Below are 21,610 nucleotides of genomic sequence, written 5' to 3'. Positions count from 1 at the left end.
TGTTTTATTCAAGTAATATTTTTCCCTCCGTATTCTTAGATATGCTTCTTTTAGGATTGTAGCAACTTCTAAAAAGAGCCACTTAGCATATGTTTTTTTTTTTTTTTTTTGGTTTGTTTGTGATGGAGTCTCGCTCTGTTGACCAGGCTGGAGTGCAGTGGCGCAATCTCCACCTCCCGGGTTGAAGCGATTCTCCTGCTTCAGCCTCCTGAGTAGCTGGGAGGGACTACAGACACGCACAACCACGCCCAGCTGATTTGTGTATTTTTAGTAGAGACAGGGTTTCACCATTTCGACCAGGATGGTCTCGATCTCTTGACCCCGTGCTCCACCTGCCTCGGCCTCCCAAAGTGCTGGGATTACAGGCGTGAGCCACCGCGCCCGGCCCATACCCAGTATTTTTGTACCAACTGCAGTGCACTCATGACTCCCGTTGTCTTCCAAGCGACATCAGCCTATGGAATGTTTGCTATCAGGGCATGTCTCCTTATAAAACCTCGTCAAAAGCTTCTCAACAGCACTGGGCATCACAGGACATCCTCTGGAAACAATGGAATAAAACTGTCCTATTCCCTGAAACACGAATGCTTGTCAAAACAGCTGGCCTCTCCTCAGGATGACCTCTAGTCCCACACAGAGAATAGGGATCCAGGCCACAAATCAGAATAACCAAAACCTTGCATCGTTCCTAGATTTTAGGTAGCAAAGCAAATATGACCAAAACATGAACGAGAATTACTCCGTCATCTTACTTTTCCCGCAGAGGCCCACAAAAGCTATCCATTCCTTCATATAGAGTTGAGTCTGTTTCCCAGCCACCCCACAGTAAACAAAACCCCAAGACTACAGGTAGATTCAAATATAAGGCCTTTATTAGTGTTCAAACTGGAGCAATGTGAGGCAGCCATTCACCAGGTGGTGACTTGGAGAATGACCAAGTGTCATGTGAGACCAAGAATTTCCATGAAGGGAATCCTTGCACATAAGTGTCCAGTAGAACTATGGCCGGGCCCTCCTGACCAAAACTGGGTCCCATGTGTGCTGTGATCAGTCAGAAAAGATAATGAATTTTCTCTAAAGGCTCAGATTACTCAAGATTTCCTCCAAAGACTAAGAGAATGCACAGATATCAGCCTTGCCTTAGCACATCAGGGTGACCAATCCCCACAGTGCAAGGTGATAGAGGGGAGATGGTTTCTACCAGAGAAACAAGGAAGAATGAGATTCAACTTCAGGCAGATGGCTCCCTCACAAAGGCTCTCTACTGCTACAATACTACAGAGACAGAACCTTCCCTGTAGGCCTAAGGCTCTACTGAAGTCTGGACTTCCAGGAGTTAATGATGATAGATCTTGAGTTAAAGGCTCTTCCACATTTGCTGCATTCGTGGGGCCTCTACGTGTTATGACATTTTTGGTGATGAATGAGGCTGGAGCATTGGCTAAAGGAATTCCCACATTTGTCACACTCGTAAGGCCTTTCTCCAGTGTGAACCACTTGGTGTTGAATGAGACCAGACTTCTGGCTGAAGGACTTCCCACACTGGCCACACTCATAAGGCCTTGCTCCCGTATGAATCCTCCGGTGCTGAATAAGAATGGAGCTTTGACTAAAGGATTTCCCACATTCACCGCACTTATAAGGCCTTTCTCCAGTGTGAACTCTCTGGTGTTTAATGAGTGTAGCTTTCTGACTAAAGGACTTCCCACACTGGCCACACTCGTAAGGCTTTGCTCCAGTGTGAATTCTTCGGTGTTGATTAAGAATGGCACTTTGACTAAAGGAATTCCCACATTCACTACACTTATAAGGCCTTTCTCCAGTGTGAACTCTTTGGTGTTTAACAAGGGTGGCTTTTTGGCTAAAAGATTTCCCACACTGGCTACACTCATAAGGCCTTGCTCCAGTGTGTATTTTCTGGTGGTCAACAAGGCTGGAGTTTTGTCTAAATAATTTCCCACATTCGCTGCACTCGTAAGGCCTTTCTCCAGTGTGGATTCTCCGATGGTCATTCAGGTGGGAGGTTTGGCTAAAGAATTTCCCACATTCACTGCACTCCCAAGGCCTTTCTCCAGTATGGACTCTCTGGTGCTGAACAAGTGAGTACTTGCCACGGAAGGCTTTCCCACATTTGCTACACTCATAAAGCTTTTTTCCTGTGTAAACTCTTGGACAGTGAACAGGTGTGTGTTTGTGGCTGGAAGCCTTCCCACATTCACCTGACCTGTAATGACTTTCTTGACTGTGAATGTCCTCCTCACATTCAGTAACTGTGTTGGGCTTCCTGGCTCCAGGAAAGACCAGGGACCTCAGAAACCCCAACATGGCTGGTAGGTCCTTCCCAATTTCCAATTTGCAATAGGGCTTCAATGACATACGGAACAGGCAGCGCTTCACACATGAGGCTCTGTCCATATCCCTCTTGAAGGATTTCTTTGCACTGTGATGCTTCTGGTGCTCATGATGGTTTGTACATTCTCCAACCAAGTATGGTTTCTGCCCAGGGAGATCAGCCAGATGCAAAATATCCTTCAGGATTGGGACACACATCTCACAGGGTTGAGTCTTCTGTGCGGATGAACCTGCCTTTGACTGTGAGACTCCTATAGAAACATTCTGCTCAGAAGGTGTCTTTTCATCCTCTGTTCCATGGCCACAACCTAAAAGCAGATGAAATATATATTGACTATGCTGAGAACAGGAAGCTCCATTACACACATACCAGAGGAATGATACACCAAGTTTGTTCTGAGGATAATGGAGCTGGGGGCAGGTTGAGGAAGGGGTTGCTTTGCAGTACTGGATCTCTAAAGATCACAGAATGAGGGAGCCCTCACCAAATAAAGGACATATGGATGGGATGGAGGACAGGGAATGGCATAGTCTTCAAACCATTCCTCTACCAATGGCCTCAAAAGTTATCTCTGAGTAGCCTTCAAATTCCTAAAACTCACCACACAGTCTTGAGGAGGACCTTGTCTGCTGGTGACACCTGCATAATGTACAGAAGGTTGATTGTGCCCAAGCCCAGGAGAATCTAATTGAAACTGAGTAGCAAGTGATATGGTCACATATCTTCATGTGATCATATATGCATATTTCATGAGACATTTTGTATGCATCGAAGTTGGAAAACATTGAGGGAGCAGTGCAAAGGAGCAGATAATGCATGAAGACCAGAAAGGCAAAGGTAACCAGGCACTAGAAGTCATAGATGAAAATAAGATGACAGCAAAGTGTCAAGTACAGGGAAGAAAATAGAGAAATGCAGTTTGGTTAGTGGCAATGTGCACCCAAACAGTGGTGAAGACAGGACAGGCTCCTTATATGATCTGAAAACAGCCTGGATATCGTGTTCCCCACCAGTTGCCATTCAACAAGCCCAGGCCTTCTCTGAGGATATGTTCACCCTATAAAGCAACCAGGCTTCTCTGCACACCCTCAGTTGTCTAGATATGTGGGACCTTCATGAAGCCAAGTCCTACCAGAAACACAGAACATGTGAGTGATCAGTACTCAAAATGGGAAAGAAAGTTAGTATCATTAAAAATAAAAAACTAGAAGGAGTAAGAAGAACCCATTGTCCCCATAAGTATAGACCATGACAATGACTATAATCATGACACAGGTAGCCACAAGAAAATATCAGCTAGCAGATGGGGGTGCGGGGAACTTCGGACACAAGGTGTCATGGATCTGAACATAGTCACCCAGCCAAGAAGAGCGCAGGCAATGGAGATCCAGTGCTCAGACCACTGGGCAGCAGGTGTTAGGGCTGCTCAGGCAGTGCACAGTGCTGGCACCCATAGCACATACCCCAAGAAAGTGGGGAAGTCAGCAAAAGAGCATAGACAGATCAGGAAACTGGAGTTGGTGTGAGGGCCTTACCCAGTGAGGCTACAAGGGCAAAGTTCTCCAGCATCACTTCAAGGAACAGGAGTCTCTGAGCCTCATCAAGAAGTCCCCACTCTTCCTGTGAGAAGTAAATGGCGATGTCCTCAAAGGTCACACAGCCCTGTCATGATGGGGACAGGTCACTCCACAATCAACACCTCCACAATCAAGTTCATCCACCCGCTCATTCATCCCCACCTTAAAGGAAACACAGGCCCTGGTGACACAGATGCCCACTCTCTCCTCATGGTCCCAATTATCACTGTGTCCTTCTACAGCACCAACCAGGAGGTGAGCAGGATGTATCACATCTAAACTTTGGGCCCGGTATGTACGGTTGTATCCCTTCTTGTCAGGCAGCCAAGAGTCTTTCAGATGGTGCCTTCTAGACACAATGAAATGTGAGTTCACCTTTCACCCTTAAGTCCTCAATGCCAAGGCCTTGGGTCCTTCAGTTCACACTCCCTCTCCATGTGCGCATCATTCTTTGAACCATACTCACTTAGCCTCACTCCCACAGCCACCTTCACCCCTCCGCCTGACAAACTGAGACAGCTACGCAGATCCCTGATGGTTTCTACTGTCATAGCCTCTGTCCTGCTTGGAAGGCCTATCTTCCTGACTCTGTTCCTTGCTTCAACCTCAGCCACCAAGAATCACCTGATGCCAGGCAGTGATGTCCCCTCTTCAGTCATAAACTTCCTCTCACCTCTTAACCCTCATTCAGAATCAGTGTCCTCAGTGACACAGACTCTCAGAGGCTCTGTACCCCCAACCCAATGACTCATACAGACGAACACTTGTACTCCTAAACTTATCCAACTGCTTGACTGACACCCTCCCCAGACACAACGAATTCCTGGTGAGTTTTTACCCTGTGAAGAAGCACTAGTCCTAGTGTTATAGTCAGTTTGGGCTGCTGGCATATCATAAACTGGGTGGCTTATCAGTAACAGAAATTTATTTCTCACAGATCTGCAGGTAGATGCCTGAGATTAGAGTGCCAGCTTGTATCCTCACACGGTGGAAAGACCACCAGGTAGTTCTGTGGCCTCATAGTTTAAGAGTACTCACTAATCCTATTCATTAGGGCTCCACCCTCATGACCTAATTTCCCACAAAGGCCCAACCTGCAAATACCATCACACTGGAATTAGGGTTTAAGCATATGAACTTTGCAGGGGCACAGTCCACTATACCTGGCCTCAGTGTTCTCTTCTACCTATTATTTCTTTGTCTCCATGTCTGTCTTATGTCCCTAGTGCCTTGGAAGCCTTGACCACTTGTCAGATGATATGATTTGGCTGTGTCCCCACCCAAATCTCATATTGAATTGTAGCTCCCACAGTTCCCATGTCATGGGAGGGACCTAGTGGGAGGTAATTGAATCATAGGGGTGGGTCTTTCCCATTGTTCTCATGATAGTCAATAAGTCTCATGAGAACTGATGGTTTTATAAGGGGAAGTTCCCCTTAACAAGTTCTCTCTTGCCTGCTGCCACGCAAGACATGCCTTTTGTCCTCCGCCATGATTGTGAGGCCTCCCCAGCCACGTGGAACCGTGAGTCCATTAAATCTCTTTTTCCTTATAAATTACCTAGTCTCGAGTACATCTTTCTCAGCAGCATGAAAATGGACTAAGACAGTAAATCGGTATGAGTAACACGGAGCCCTGCTGTAAAGATACCAGAAAACATGGAAGCGATTTTGGAACTAGGTAGCAGGCAGAAGTTGGAACAGTTTGGAAGGCTCAGAAGAAGACAGGAAAATGTGGGAAAGTCTGGAACTTCCTAGAAACTTGTCTTTATCAGCATACGCCAGATCATCCTCTTTCCTACCACCTTCCCATGATCACTTCTCTCCCACAACTGTTTGTGATGCTCACCACCTCTACCAAGTGTCCAAGCACGAGATATAGTCATAGCCCCCACCTTTCCTTTCCTGGGTTATTAATAGCATTATCTTCATGACAAGGAATACCCACTCCTAATTGTAACCCATAGTTACCCTGGGCCAAACACTGGCCACCACCTTTTAGATGTCTTCATCTTAAACCACTTCCAGAATTCCAGATGTACTGGACAGCTACTCACTTGATGTCTCCATATATCATTCTTTGGAACATCTCAGACTATGGTAACAGCTGAAAAACAAAACTCCTGATATCCTTAATGAAAATTAATCAGCTGGGTGAGGGGGCTCAAGCCTATAATCCCAGCACTTTGGGAGGCTGAGACAGGTGGATCACCTGAGGTCAGGAATTTGAGACCAGCCTGGCCAACATGGTGAAACCCTGTCTCTACTAAAAACGGTGGCATGTGCCTGTAGTCCCAGCCACTTGGGAGGCTGAGGTGGGAGAGGAGGATTGCTTCAACCTGGGAGGCGGAGGCTGCAATGAGCCAAGATCAAGTCACTGTACTCCAGCCTGAGTGACAGAGTGAGACTCTGTCAAAAAAAAAAAAAGCAGAGCATGGTGGCTCACACCTGTAATCCCAGCACTTTGGGAGGCCAAGGCAGGCGGATCAGGAGGTCAGGGGACCAAGACCATCCTGGCTAACATGGCAAAACCCCATCTCTACAAAAATACAAAAAATCAGCCAGGCATGGTGGCATGCACCTGTAGTCCCAGCTACAGAGATCCAGCTGGGATCCAGCCACTGTACTCCAGCCTGAGCAACAGAGTAAGGCTTTGTCTCAAAAAAAAACAAAAAAAAGAGAAAAGAAAAAAATAAAATTAATCCCATTACATGCTAGCTGATAGAGCTTCCATCCTCCCAGATGCTAAATTCAAAAGGCCTGGAGTAATGCTTGACTACTCTTACCTAAAAATCTAAAAATGCAGGAAGGCCTAATTAAAAATCCAGGCACTTCTTCTACCTCCGCAGCCACAACACTGGTGAAGCCACTATCAAAGCTCACCTTGCCCACTGCAGTAGCCTCCTCCCTGGTCTTTCTATCGCCTCCCTCACACCCACAGAATATTCTCTATGCTTCGTTAACAGTGAGCCTGATGAGACCAGTGTCAGATAACCTCCCTCCTCTTCTCTAAACCTCCCATTGCTCCCATCGCCTCCAGAAAAAACACCCAATTTCTCGGAGCCACCATTCCAGGCCTGAATCCTGCCCTGATGTTCTCAGTTCCCATGACAAAGAAAAGAGAGTTAGGTTTTCCTGAACCAGCTCAGTTTCACTGCTGACCTTACACATTATTGTAAGTAGGCGGGACAACCTTTTACATCTCATTCCACTGTCTGCCACCAATAAAAACTTCTACAAGTAACCGTCAGTCTAGAATCAGAAAGTCAAGCTTGGGGTTTGTAAAGTGTCCTTAAGTCAAAAAAGTGGGTAAGTGGCAAAAAAAAAAAAAAAAAAAAATCCATGAAAAAACCCCAGGATGGGGTCAGGACCAGTGAGGGCCTGGGACACTCTCCACTCACCTTTGTGAGGTCCATATGTGTTTCTGGAGTCACGGTAACCTGTGGAAAGCCAAAGATGATGAGAGGCAGGTGACCAGAGCAGGGCTCTACTGATTCAGACTTCCTTGGATTCCTGTCCAGGCCAGAGCCCGGCGGACTGAGGATGTCTGCATTGTTTCTGAACCTCACTGTTTCAGTCCCCGCTCCTAGCAACTGTGGGACTTTGCACAAGAACTCAACCTTCCTATGCCTCCGTGTTATTCCGTTCTTTGCTAATCTAACTCCATGCGGCTTCTGGAAAACTTCGAAACACCTAACTCAGACCACATGCCTCTTCTGTACACAACCCTCCACAGCTCCTAGCATCCTAAGAATTAAGGGAAAACTCCCCACCTTGGCACTCCAGGTACCAACGGTCTTCACTCAATCTCTAAGAGTTTACAAACGCCGGCCCCTGTCACCCTCTTCCCTGTCTCATCACCCAAGTTCTGGAAATTAGGACCCCACCCACGCGTCCCCACTGTACTGGACATGGGGATCTCGACCGTAGCGACTCAGGAAGGCATCGCTTTCTGGGCCTTAGAATTTGAATGGGGATGAAGCATGGTGAGGCCCAGCGGAGGTGGCGCTCACCTGAGTCGGGGCCCTCAGCGCGGCTGCAGCCATCGGAGCCTGTGGGCAGAGTGGGGGCGGGACCCGAGAGCGACGGGCGAGGGGACCTGGGCAAAACCGTCCACCCGCCGCCGCTGCCCCTTAGACCCGCCACTGTTCAGCGGAAGGACCCCTCCCCTCGCGCCTTCGGGCTTTCTCGCCAAACAAAGCGCTCCCAAAGCTCTCAATGTCTGCAAGCACTCAAGGGCTGCTAAAATGACCGCCACTGAAGCGATACCGGAAGTCCCTCCCAGACCCATAGGCCTAAAAGCGGAAACGACCCTTTTCTCAGCGCTAATTGGCTCAGCATCCCTGCGGCTGGAAACAGAGCCTTGTGGGTAATGTAGTCGTCCCTGGTACCCAGGGGGCAGGGAAGGATGCTGCGGCCCAGAGTGACCCCGAACAAAGGCCAAGCGGCCGCACTGGGGGCGCTGGAAAATGGCGTCGCCACCATCCAGGAGAGGACTAAGCCTTGTCGCTCCTTAAAGAGGCTGCTGGTGGATTTCCGTGGTCCCGTCGCGGCTGAGCGCCCAGGTGATTAGAGGCTTTGATTCAGGCTCAGGGAGGTGAGGCCAGATCCACATGGACGCGTACTCCCCAGGGCCGCCCTGCGGGAGCGAAGAAGCCTCCTTCCCATCACGTGCAGGGTCGAGGCGGTTCCGTGAAAGACAGGAGCCACCTAGGTGTCGCGCTCTGCGCAGGTGTTCCCGAAGGCCACGTGGCGGCCTCGCCCCTTGCCGCACCTGCTCAGATCTGAGCGCCCCTCCCCCGCTTCCCCTCCCCCCCCCCCCCCCCCGAGCGTCCCCAGATGCGGAAGGCGGGGCCGAGATGTCCCAGGGGCAGAGGTCCTGGGCGGCTCTACCCCGGGCGAGGTCTGGGGACGGGCCAGCTGGGGAGGCCCCGGAGCGGCGTAGGAAAGCGCCTCTGCTTCCCGGAGTCCCCTCCTGGGGGGACTGGGAGCCGCTCCTGCGTTTTCCGACGCCCCCTCCACCGCCCCTCGGCTGAAAACTGGGTCCAGATGAGCCTTGAGCCCCATTGAGGAAGTCTCCTACTTCGTCTCCCACACCGGCTGGGACCATCTCCAACCGCCCTCAGGGCAATAGGGAAGCAGGAGGGTTCCCAGGGCGCCCCACGCGGTGGCGTACCGTAGTAGGAGCGAGGCTTCTGGAGCCCAAAGATGGGATTTAGTCCCCCCAGGGGAAGTCCATGCTCTGCCTTACAGCAGCTGGTACGCGCGTCCGGGGGCACCCTGAGACTCGGCCTGTAGGGATGCTCATAATGGCCTCCGCGAAGGTGGAGGTATAACCGCTGAACCAGTCTCATCTGGCGATGCTCTGTTGGTAACACAATGTTCGGTTCTTCTGCAGGCACAGAGCTGAAGAGTTGCAAGTTACACAGCTAGAGAATGTGAAGAAAAGAAAATGTCAGGCCCGGTGCGGTGGCTCACACCTGTAATCCAAGCACTGGGAGGCTGAGATGGCAGGATCTCTTGGGCAGCACAGCCAGATTCCCTCTCCACAAAATATAAAAAATTATCCGGGTGTGGTGGTGCACCTGTAATCCTAGCTACTCAGGAGGCTGAGGCAGGAGGATCGCTTAAGTCCAGGAGTATGCTGATCTGGTGTCCACACTAAGTTCAGCATCAATATGGTGGGGGGAAGTAGGGGACCACCACGTGGCCTAAATAGGAGTGAACTGGCCCGGGTTAGAAATGGAGCAGATAAAACTCCCATGCTGCTCAGTAGTAGGAACACACCCATCAATAGCCGCTGCAGTCCCACCTGGTCTTATTTTTTAAAAAGATAATTTAAAATGTATTTTTAAATTTAAAAACAAAAGTGAAATATTCAATTCCTTGGTTATTATCTGTAACCCAAAAATAAAGTAAAAGAGAGTTCTGGGACAGACTTTACTGCTAGGCAAGGTTACCAAGAATGAAGTCACAGAGTAACTACTTTGGGGGCAGTATGTAGTTTTCTTTTGTTGTTTTTTGAGACAAAATCTCCCTCTGTTGCCCAGGCTACAGATCGTGCAGTGGCAGATCTCGGCTCACTGCAACCTCCACCTCCTAGGTTCAAGCGATTCTCCTGCCTCAGCGTCCTGAGTAGCTGGGATTACAGGCACCGCTATCATGCACGACTAATTTTTTGTATTTTTAGTAGAGATGGTGTTCCACCATGTTGGCCAGGCTGGTTTTGAACTCCTGATCTCAAGTGATCTGCCCACCTGGACTCCCCAAAGTGCTAGGATTACAGGCATGAGCCACCAGGCCTGGCCGGCAGTATCTAGTCTTCAATGCTGCAGGGCAGAGAGCCTGTTTGGATTGATGCAGGACCCATAGCTCACTATTGAACAACGGCACATGGGTATGTGTATTTCCTGAGGGAACAGCCAGCCTGGTGGACTAGCTGTTCCACCAGGCACTATAACACCGGTGTACCCTGAGAAACTCCACCTATAAATGCAAAGTGGGGCCCTCAGCGAAACAGAGTCTCAGGAAAGCAGAGTCGCTTTCCACTGTGGCTCCCGAGGTGACGTTCCCCCGGGGTGGAGTTGTCCAGGACTTCTGCCTCCTCTGCCTCCTGCATCTGGGGACGTCAAGGGGCTCAGGTCTGAGCAGGTGCGGCATGGGGCCAAGCCACCACGTGGCCTTCTGGAACACCAGCGCAGAGCGCAATACCTAGGTGGCCCCTGTCTTTCACAGAACCTCCTCGGCCAGCCGGCCGGCTGGCACGGCCCCGAATGCCTTGACACTGCACGTGATGGGGAGGAGGCTTCTTCCATCCCGCAGGGCGGCCGGCCCTGTGGAGTACGCGTCCATGTGGATCTGGCCTCGGCTCCCTGAGCCTGAATCAATCCCTCTAATCAATGCCCTGAGCTTCCTGAGCCTCTGAATCAATGCCCCAGATGAGGCAGCTGATATACTTTATGTGGTAGCTTTGTGGGGCTGGCTTATGACCACTGAGATATTTATTTTTTAAATCTTCTCATGACCTAGATCATGTTAAATGCCGTGGTTAAGGAGGCCCCATCTACAGGGGCACCCATGAGATGTTATTTCTGCAGAATCAAACAAAGGTTTGAGAAGCCTTATCAAATCTGCTATTTCAGCTTCCTCTCCTGATGTTTCGGATCCTAATAAAAACATCAGGTTAATTAACACGAGAATGGGGAAAGGCAAAAGACGGAGTGAAAGGATTCATCCCAGGAGGGTGGAAGTTTTTTTTTTTGAGACAGAGTTTCGCTCTTGTTACCCAGGCTGCAGTGCAATGGCGCGATCTCAGCTCACCGCAACCTCCACCTCCTGGGTTCAGGCAATTCTCCTGCCTCAGCCTCCTGAGTAGCTGGGATTACAGGCACGCGCCACCATGCCCAGCTAATTTTTTGTATTTTTAGTAGAGACGGGGTTTCACCGTGTTGACCAGGATGGTCTCCATCTCTTGACGTCGTGATCCACCTGCCTCGGCCTCCCAAAGTGCTGGGATTACAGGCGTGAGCCACCGCGCCCGGCCGGAAGTTTTTAAATGGTTATTAAGAAATAAGGTGAATAAAGAGAACATTGACGGGTTGCAACTAAGAGGGAAAACATAGGGGAAAGTCATGGGACTCATCTCAGCCGGGTGAAAAGATGTAGCTGTTAAGAAATGGAATGGACAGGCACGGTGGCCCAGCCGGTGAAAAGATGTAGCTGTTAAGAAATGGAATGGACAGGCATGGTGGCCCATGCCTATAATGCCAGCACCTTGGGAGGTCAAGGTAGGAGGATTTCTTGAGTCCAGGAGTTAAAGATCAGGCCGAGCAACACAATGAGGTCTTGGGTCTACGAAATAAATAAAAATTAGCTGGGTGTGGTGGGACATACCTGTGGTCCCAGCTACTTAGGAAGCCGAGGCAGGAGGATCAGTTGAGCTCAGGAGTTCAAAGCTGTAGCTACGATTACACTACTGCATTCCAGCCTGGGTGATAGAGTGAGACCCTATCTAAAAATAAATAAAAATAAGAAATGGAATAAATGAAATGGATATTGATGAGGTGGAAACAAAGATCTTAACAGAACACCATCGAAGGTTGGGTGGACCAAAGGAAGCCCTTGCTGAGCCTCAACAGTAAAGGGCCTCAAACGGGTTTGCTGTATTTTCCACAACTTGGAAAAATTTTAAAAGCTGGAAGGCAGAGACTACCATGAGAAATCTCATCTGAACTTGCCTGGAGCAATAGTTACACAGATTAATCAAGATAAAGATTGACAAAAGAGCCGGGTCCTTTGGCTCAACCTTTGGCTAGGGACCCAAAGCCATGTGCACAGTAGACGGTAAAATGGTCTTGGGGAGAAGAATAGAAGTTCCTGGAACTAGAACATAAAATATAAGGGCTGATTGGATTATGAAAATTGGTATATTTGAAACATTTCTTTTTTCTTTTTCTTTTCTTTTCTTTTCTTTTTGAGATGGAGTTTCCTGCTTGTTACCCAGGCTGGAGTGCAACGGCGCGATCTCGGCTCACCGCAACCTCCGCTTCCCGGGTTCAGGCAATTCTCCTGCCTCAGCCTCCTGAGTAGCTGGGATTACAGGCACGCGCCACCATGCCCAGCTAATTTTTTGTATTTTTAGTAGAGACGGGGTTTCACCATGTTGACCAGGATAGTCTCGATCTCTTGACATTGTGATCCACCCGCCTCGGCCTCCCAAAGTGCTGGGATTACAGGCGTGAGCCACCGCGCCCGGCCCTACATGCTGATTTTCTAATAGTAATGGAAGAACTGAATAGTGGTGGAAGACCCTGTGATTGGGGTTTCCCTGACTCATGGGCAATGACCAGTGGCCTAGCCTCTCAGGCAGAAGGGCAATGAAAACCTGGACACTTAAAGGGATGCCTATGTGGAACACAGCCCTATGGAGACTTGGAGGCTGCATTAAAGTGGAACAAATGAATGCTCATCAGAAGAACTCTCTCCTGTGGAGTCCTAATTAGGGGAAAGGAGTCAGGCTAATGAGACCAGGAGAAAGTCAAGAGATAAAGCAAATAAGCTATAAATCTGTTTTTCTTTTCTTTCTTTTTTTTTTTGAGACAGTCTCGCTCTGTCGCCAGGCGCCAGGCTGGAGTGCAATGGCGCAATCTCAGCTCACTGCAACCTCCGCCTCCTGGGTTTAAGCAGTTCTCCTGCCTCAGCCTCCTGAGTAGCTGGGATTACAGGCACGCACCACCATGCCCAGCTAATTTTTGTATTTTTAGTAGAGACGGGGTTTCCCCACGTTGGCCAGGATGGAAATCTGTTTTTCTTTGTGGTCCAGGACATATGGCCCAAGACATTTATGGCCCTCCTGCTCAGATAACATACATAACTCACAAACTTCCTGCTTACCATCAAATGCCTCAATTTATCAAACACTCCAGCTGACTCAAGAAAGCAAATTAGGCCGGGCACGGTGGCTCACGCCTATAATCCCAGCACTGTGGGAGGCCGAGGCGGGTGGATCACGAAGTCAAGAGATCGAGACCATCCTGGTCAACATGGTGAAACCCCATCTCTACTAAAAATACAAAAAATTAGCTGGGCATGGTGGGGCGTGCCTGTAATCCCAGCTACTCAGGAGGCTGAGGCAGGAGAATTGCCTGAACCCAGGAGGCGGAGGTTGCGGTGAGCCGAGATCGCACCATTGCACTCCAGCCTGGGTAACAAGAGCGAAACTCCGTCTAAAAAATAAATTAATTAATTAATAATAAAATATTTGCTCAGGTATCAACTTCCCTATCATTCTCTATTACGGATTTCTTAGTGTTGCCATCCTTCCTTACTGCCTCAACGTTTCATCATCATGTTCTGCTCTTTTCTTTCTCATATGCTAACAAATTAGTAACTTACTTTTATTTAATGCTGTACGTTTCCCTCTACTAGAAGTTAGATTTTACGTTTTGTGCACTGATGGTTCAGCACAGCTACCAAAGGGCCCAACCAACACTGGAACCTCAAGACATGTCTTGGAGAAGGCTTAACTATTCTTTCCGTCTCTATTCATTTACTAATCTCTTTTCAGTTTCAGTATCCTCAATGAACTCGAGTGTATGAAACAATCATATTTTGAGTCAGACTTTAAAGTGATTAATAATCATGGATAATGAGGTGCTCAGTTCTTATCTCTTCACTTATTTGATCCCAGTGTCTTCTGGTCTGCTCAGGATTTAAAAGAAATGTTTCACAGGAAAGTGGCTCTTCAGCTGTTTCTGCAGTTATTTACAGGAAACTTTATAATTCAAATTAATTGCCTTCAGTAATTTATGTCATACACAAATATTTTTCAAACGTGTTCTCAACTCCCTGTGCACATAATGTCACTGAAGTTACAGGTGAAATGATAATTACTTCCCAGCAAGGAGATGAGATCATGGAGTCTCAAACCTTTATCTCAGGGTCAGATGTCCCCTTCTCACACCCGCACAGATGTTGCTCCAGCACCCACTGACCTGATTGCAAACGTCATTTGGTAAGTGTCTATTTTTTTCAGCTAAGTGTCAGATTTACAGGAGAATTATATCACAGAAAATCCAGTAAAAAAAAAACAACCCATAAACATACATACATATTGTATGTGTTTTCTGTGATTGATCACAAACATATTTTGTTATATAGTGAGAAATGACACTTTCTGAGAACATCTAGTCAACACCAACCCTTGTGCCCACCTGCTTTAGGGGTGCTTGATATTTCTCTCCTCACAGTGAGGACTTTGGAAGTCTTCCACTGTTAATGGTAAAAAAAAAAATGCTGAACGTCACAGCGTTCACTTTAAAGACTTCACATTGCAGACATGTGCCTGGCACTCAGACAAGGATGCTAAGCTCCCAGCTCTGAGTAGTTAGCTGCCTGGCATCTGAGTGACAGTTGCTGACATGCACGTTTGGCTTTGTCGTATTTTATTGTGAGCATGTTGTGCTAAATAGCATCCGAAATGAGACAGCTCAAAAGTTTCTGTCATCAGTAAAAGGGAGGTAACATTTATTATCTCCAATATAGAGCACTGAAAGACTAATCTTATTCCTCATTGAAGGAAAATAAATGCACATTTAAAAGACGGTGTGGCCATTAAGTGTGAGGCTTAGGGGAGGATAAAAGGAATTATGAGAGACTTCAGTTGTCTAAAAATAGTAATATTTACCCAGGCCTGCAGCCAGATATTAAAAATGCCTTGCTATTCTACTTCTATTAATATATTACTCTTTCTGCCTTCCAAGATGTGTTTTTACCAAACTAAAAAGATAAGGAGAAAAACAATAAAATAAAATGTTGACTGGAGAATTATTTTAACTAGCAGGTTTATATCCCTCTCTCTGAGAGCAGGAGTCACTTAATTTAAATCCTCGCTGTATCTCCACAAAATCCCGTGATAAAGGAAATATCATGAACCTTTATTTTTGAATTGTTTAAGATAATAAAATAACAATATGCTCAATAATATGCTCAATTCATCCATTTACAGGCTCTCAAAGTGAATTACTTAAGAAAGCTTTATTTCCCATACCATGTGCTATAACCTATGTCTTTAAGATTTAAATTCAGTTTGGAATATTTATTCCAAAACATTTATGAATCTCTCTCTTTCCCCTTCACTGTCCTCATTCTATTACTTATTTTTTATTCTATTAGTTATGCCTTACATTTCCTTTTAGTATGAAGTGGTATCTTACAAATTATACAACGTTAAATTTGAATTTAAAGACTATAAATTTCTTAAGAAACCAATGTCTGTATAAATGTATCACAGATATTCTCTAATACCTAGAGAGGTAATACTGCTCCTCCCACTCAGAAGAGGTAATACTGCTTGGTGAGCATCCCCCAGGCCAGTATGTATTCATTCACTTAGTTCTCTCCTATCTCACATCTGGTTGGTTTATTGCTGAGTACATTAATCTTCGGCCTTCTCTTGTGAAATGTAGTAATCAGTGTCTCTGGGATATGGATGATCATGGCTAGTAAGATATTCACATTTTCCCACTACCCCCCCACACACGGTTCTCTCATCACTGGTCTAGTAGTTTGAGCAAAAATGATGTGTCTCCCTGAAACGTACATTCAAATAATTCTCTTTGTTTCAATTATAGAAATACGGTTGTAAAATTTTTATAAAGGGTTTAATTTACTCAACATTTAAATTGCACTTTTTTTCTGAATAACAAAATTGGAGAAGATACATAAAACTGTATATATTTAGCATTCTAAATGGTTTCCAAAAAACCACGGAACTTGCAGATGTTTGAATTTCTTTTTACGTTACGTCAGATGTGGCCACAAGAGAGGACACAGGAGAGGTGCAATTTAAAAAAATTTTATAGACATGGAGTCTCTCTATGTTGCCCAATCCAATCTGGACTCTAATTGAGTTCAAGGGATCATCCCACCTTAGCCTCTAGGAGGAGCTGAGACTACATGCATGAGCCACAGTGTCTGGCTTTTTTTGAAAAAGTGTATATATATTTAAAACAGTGACAAGCTCTTGCTATTTCACTGGCTACTCACATGCAGTGCCACGGCCACTGCGGCCTCTAACTCCTGTGCTCCTTCCTACCTGAGGCACCCAAGTAGCTGGCATGACAAGGGTAGAGATACAAGTTTATTATGTTTTTGGGCTTTGTTGTTGTTTTTTTTTATCATTTTACTTTAAAAACGTAAAGTAAATGTGCAGCTCTTGCAGGGTTCTTACACAGGTATACACATGCCGTAGTGGTTTGCTGCCTCCATCCCCCCATCCCCTGTTACCTACATTAGGTATTTCTCTTAATGTTATCCCTCCCCAGTCTCCCCACCCATTATCCCTCCCCTAGCCCCCCACTACCCAAAAGACCCCAACGTTCCCCTCCCTGTGTCCATGTGTTGTTGCGTTTTTTTTTTTTTTTGAGACAGAGTCTTGCTCCATCTCCAGGCTGGAGTGCAATGGTGGGATCTAGGCTTACAGCAACCTCCACTGCCTGGGTTCAAGCAATTCTCCTGCCTCTGCCTCCTGAGTAGCTGGGATTACAGGTGCATGCCACCACGCCCAGCTAATTTTTGCAGTTTTAGTAGAGACGGGGTTTTACCATGTTGGCCAGGATGGTCTCAATCTCTGGACCTCATGGTCTCGATCTCTTGACCTTATTATCTCGGCCTCCTAAAATGCTGGGATTATAGGCGTGAGTCACCGCATCTGCCCTAGGTTTTGTTTTTCAGTTAGAAATTGTGGTAATTATTATACCCTTTACATAGTAAGGGCATTTATTTTGATTACTCATTTAAAAAAAATCTTCTGGCCGGGCGCGATGGCTCAAGCCTGTAATCCCAGCACTTTGGGAGGCCAAGGCAGGTGAATCACGAGGTCAAGAGATCGAGACCATCCTGGTCAAATTGATGAAACCCATCTCTACTAAAAATACAAAAAATTAGCTGGGCATGGTGGTGCCTGCCTGTAATCCCAGCTACTCAGGAGGATGAGGCAGGAGAATTGCCTGAACCGAGGAGACGGAGGTTGCGGTGAGCCGAGATCGCACCATTGCACTCCAGCCTGGGTAACAAGAGCGAAACTCCCGTCTCAAAAAAAGAAAAAACTTCTAGAAATCTTGTATACTTTTGATACTAGTAAAAGAATTTTGGATGTGTTAATATTTTCATTGGATCTTATTCAATAACTACTTATTAGTGTGCATTAAATTAGTAACATTTGAAACATTTCCATATAGAACAAGTTTCTTTGCTATTATTTAAAATGAATCCTATGATGTAAATGTCATCTTTAGTTTTCATTCAATGTTTTTATTATTATTTAACTTTAATGTCATTCTCCAAAATTTCACTTGTCTTTCACTAATGTGTTTTCACTTACACATTTAAGCAGATGAGTGCCTATATAAAGGGGAAACTGGCTATATTGATTTGTGACTGAATTATATTATTGATCCTAATGATGTTTTATGTGTTTCTAGAGTGTTATCACCATGCTAGGAAGATGGTGACTCGATCAGGTGCTCTCCTGCGTGGCGGTTTTTTTTTTTCCTTCCCTATTTGAAAACACCCACATATCATTCAATACTGAGACCTCATTGCAACTGGGAGAAGGAATTCTTCTCATGAGGAAGTCTCTCTAAATTTCACTGAATTTATTTTTTAAATTTCATTTTGCATCTCTATCATTACCCATGGTATAAAATGTTTTTATGTGGCATCCACAGGTCTCATCCCAGCAAGGCCAGTCTTGTGTGACTGAACAGAAATTTCTCAGTGTGAAACAGTCTATAGAGATACAGGTAGGAGAACTGGTTGATGGTTTCCATGTATCAGTTTTTGGAATAATGAGTAGTTTCCCAGACACCTCCCAGCATTAACCTTAGCAGTTATTTTTCTCTGTCACTTCTGCCATATACATTTCGGTTTATCTTTTGGAGTTATTATTGTAACAATATTGTGCAACAGTAGCTCCTGCAGGTGGAATCCTGTGATCCCACGATCACTTAAATTGCATTCAGCATTATGACAGTTTCCCTGATTCCTTTATTTGACTAAAGGTTTCAAGAGAATTGAGGAAAGTTCCTGCCCCATGTACGGAATTCTGAAATAAAGTTGTTTTATTTTCTCTCCCCATCCACTTTCTTATATTGAGAGAGTATATTAAGAGTCAATGCCCGAGGATGAGTCTTGAAAGATTAAAAAAAAAAAAAAAAAAGTAAAAAAACTGGTGATAGAATTAGGCACTGTTTTATGATTGTGCCTAATTTCTAGATTTTTCAATGTAAAGAGAGAACAGATGTATGTTTAGAATTAAATACTATATAAGTTAATACTGATTATTTCTAACAAATGGAGTTTGTAGAGTTTTATTCAAAATCTTTAATTACATAGATGGAGTCTCACTCTGTTACCCAGGCTGCAGTGCAGTGGCATGATCTCAGTTCACTTCAATTTCTACCTTCCAGGTCCAAGTGATTCTCGCACCCTAGCCTCCCAGGTAGCTGGGACAACAGGTGTGCACCACCGTATCTGGCTAATTTTTGTATTTTTAGTAGAATCAGGGTTTCGCCTTCTTGGCCAGGCTGGTGTCAAACTACTGACCTCATGTGATCTGCCCGTCTTGGTCTCCCAAAGTGCTGGGATTACAGGCATAATCCACTGTACCCAGCCTTTAGTTTCATATTTGCATTTACTTTCTCTTTCATAGAAAGCATTATTTCCATTTACATTATTATATTTACTTCAAAAATGCCATATCAATAGTTGTAGTAAAATATACAGACAAGTTTAAGGTTTCTTTGCAGCTAGTTTTGCCTTAAGATATCCTTCTAGGAATATGCAGTCAAAACTTTGTATTTTCCATTTACTTGAAATAATTCATTTTCTTAGAGGCCACCAACTGGACATCCAATCATTTTCTTTGTTTTTTTTTTTTGAGACGGAGTTTCGCTCTTGTTACCCAGGCTGGAGTGCAATGGTGCGATCTCGGCTCACCGAAACCTCCGCCTCCTGGGTTCCGGCAATTCTCCTGCCTCAGCCTCCTGAGTACCTGGGATTACAGGCACCATGCCCAGCTAAGTTTTGTATTTTTAGTAGAGACGGGGTTTCACCATTTCGACCAGGATGGTCTTGATCTCTTGACCTCGTGATCCACCCGCCTCAGCCTCCCAAAGTGCTGGGATTACAGGCGTGAGCCACTGCTCCCGGCCCTAATAATTTATTTCTTTTTTTTTTCTTTCTGTTTTTAAAAAAGAGACAGGGTCTTGCTTTGTTGCCCAGGCTGGAGTGCCGTGTTGTGATCATATCTCATTGGCCTGTCACTCTACCTAGCTATTTTTTTTTTCAGATATGGGGTCCTGCTATATTACCTGAGCTGGTCTTGAAATCCTGGCCTCAAGCAATCCTTCTGCCTCAGCCTCCCAAAGTGCTAGGATTACAGGAATGAACCGTCGTGCCTGCCCAACATCGTTCTTTCCGTTTGTTGAACTCTTCATTGTTCTGGCACCAATTAAAACCAACGTCTTATAGATAATAACGTGATGGCTCCCACCAGTCCGCAAATGGGGATTACCATTCTCACTCAGATGGTGGTGGGAATCCTTGGAAACTCCTTCCTTCTTGGTCTTTTTCACTCCGCTCTGCTTACTGGACACAAGATTAGACCCATGGATCTCATTCTCAACCAACTGGCCTTTGCCAACTTGTTTGTGCTTTTTTCAAAAGGGATCCCTCATACAATGGTAGCTTTCGGATTGAACTTTTTCCTGGATGACGCCGGATGCAAAATTCTCTTCTATTTTCACAGAGTGGCCAGAGGGGTTTCCGTTAGCACCACCTGTCTTCTCAGCGGCTTCCAGGCCTTAAAGCTTTGTCCCGGTTTCTCTAGGTATTTGGAGCTCACAATGAGATCCCCAAAGTGCATTGGCTTCTGCTGTTTTCTCTGCTGGATCCTGCAGGTGTTGGCAAATATCTTTGTTCCTATGAGAATGATTAGTCCATTAAACAGCAAAAATGTAAGTGTGAAAATAAATTACGTATACTGTTCTTCACTCAAACCAGATAGCTCTATGAAGTTTCTAGTCGTGTTCACGTTCTCTGCAATTGACTTTATGAGTTTGGGCCTCATGGTCTGGGCCAGTGGCTCGATGGTCCTTTTCCTGCACAGACACAAGCAGCGAGTTCAACACATTCACAGCAACAGACTCTCCTCCAGAGCTTCTAAAGAGGCCAGAGCCACATGCACCATTTTGATATTTGTGAGCACCTTTCTTGCCTTTTACTCACTCTCCTCTCTTTTTCACATTTGGATGACTCTATTCGTTATTCCAGGTCAGTGGCTTGTGGACATCTCTGTGATTTTGTCCTCATGTTTCCCAGCGTTCAGTCCCTTTGTGCTCATTCATGGTGACACTCGATTCTCTGTGTTTCATGCAGCCTGCTAGTCAAGGAAACGCCCTTTTCCCAGTTCACCCAGGGTGGAGTGTCCTCCTGGAGGAGGCATCCCCTGGGCGAAGCCACCCAGGAACTCTGCCCCAGGAACTTCTCAGCCCAGCCTCCTGCACCTGGGAACCATCAAGGGGCCAGGGGGCATGGACCCCAAGTGGCCTCGCAGACCAGTGGCCCTCAGCCTGACCCTGATCTGTGGGTAGCTTCTGCCGCCTACGGAACTGCTGAGGTCCCCAAAATGGCCTCAAATGCCTCGGCCCTGTACATGAGGAGGATGAGGCTCCTTCCCTCCCATGGGGCAGGGCGGCCACGGTATCCACCTGGCCTGTGGAGTGACGCTTCAGTGTGGATCCGGAGCCTTAGCTTCCTAAACCTGAATCAACGTCTCTAGCCACATGGGTGCTCAGTCTGGTATGGGACCTTGGAAATCGGCCAATGGCCTTTTTAAGATGTGGCAAGACCCTGTCTCCCTGTTGATGGTGTTGTGCCTTTTCCTAGCACCCTCCCAGTGTCTGCTTGGACCTTGTGTCAGGGAGGGCACCAGAACGCTGGTGTTATATGTACATTTTCAGTGCCACAAAGAAAAGTCAGCACTGGGACAAAGGATCTCAACAAGGACTTCCTGCAGAAAGGGTACCCTCACCAGCAATCTTGCCAGGAGAGTACAACAAACAAAGAAAAAGCAGACATATTTATCCCTTATGCATTTGGGATTGTCCTTACTGCTGGTT

General features: G+C 46.3%; 1 protein-coding gene and 1 long non-coding RNA gene across 10 annotated transcripts in view; one reads left to right on the top strand and one right to left on the bottom strand.

Annotated features, from left to right (window-relative positions):
- Positions 1-850: 850 nt before the first annotated feature.
- Positions 851-21,610, bottom strand: part of LOC103787323 (zinc finger protein 549) — an 89,236-nt gene continuing 68,476 nt past the window's right edge. Inside the window, exons 1-4 of one of the 9 annotated variants that reach the window (XM_054249838.2) lie at positions 11,823-11,932; positions 9,106-9,358; positions 7,331-7,369; positions 851-2,660 (exon numbers count right to left, since the gene is read on the bottom strand). In XM_054249838.2, coding sequence (XP_054105813.2) covers positions 1,396-2,660; positions 7,331-7,369; positions 9,106-9,283 — 1,482 coding nt within the window. In that variant the 5' untranslated portion in view covers positions 9,284-9,358; positions 11,823-11,932 and the 3' untranslated portion in view covers positions 851-1,395. Of the gene's footprint in view, positions 2,661-3,888; positions 4,016-7,330; positions 7,370-7,942; positions 8,189-9,105; positions 9,359-11,822; positions 11,933-21,610 lie in introns of those variants that run through there. The other 8 variants (XM_035286781.3, XM_008988776.6, XM_054249839.2 and 5 more) reach the window with 8 other exon arrangements.
- Positions 8,304-20,447, top strand: LOC144580874 (uncharacterized). Its single transcript, XR_013531154.1, has 3 exons — positions 8,304-8,494; positions 18,158-18,232; positions 19,780-20,447. It is a non-coding gene; the product is annotated as an uncharacterized LOC144580874 (long non-coding RNA).

Source organism: Callithrix jacchus, chromosome 22 (assembly GCF_049354715.1).
Source record: "Callithrix jacchus isolate 240 chromosome 22, calJac240_pri, whole genome shotgun sequence".
NCBI lineage: Eukaryota > Metazoa > Chordata > Mammalia > Primates > Cebidae > Callithrix > Callithrix jacchus.
The sequence above is the reverse complement of the archived record's forward strand: the minus strand, read 5'-3'. Positions and strand labels throughout refer to the sequence as shown.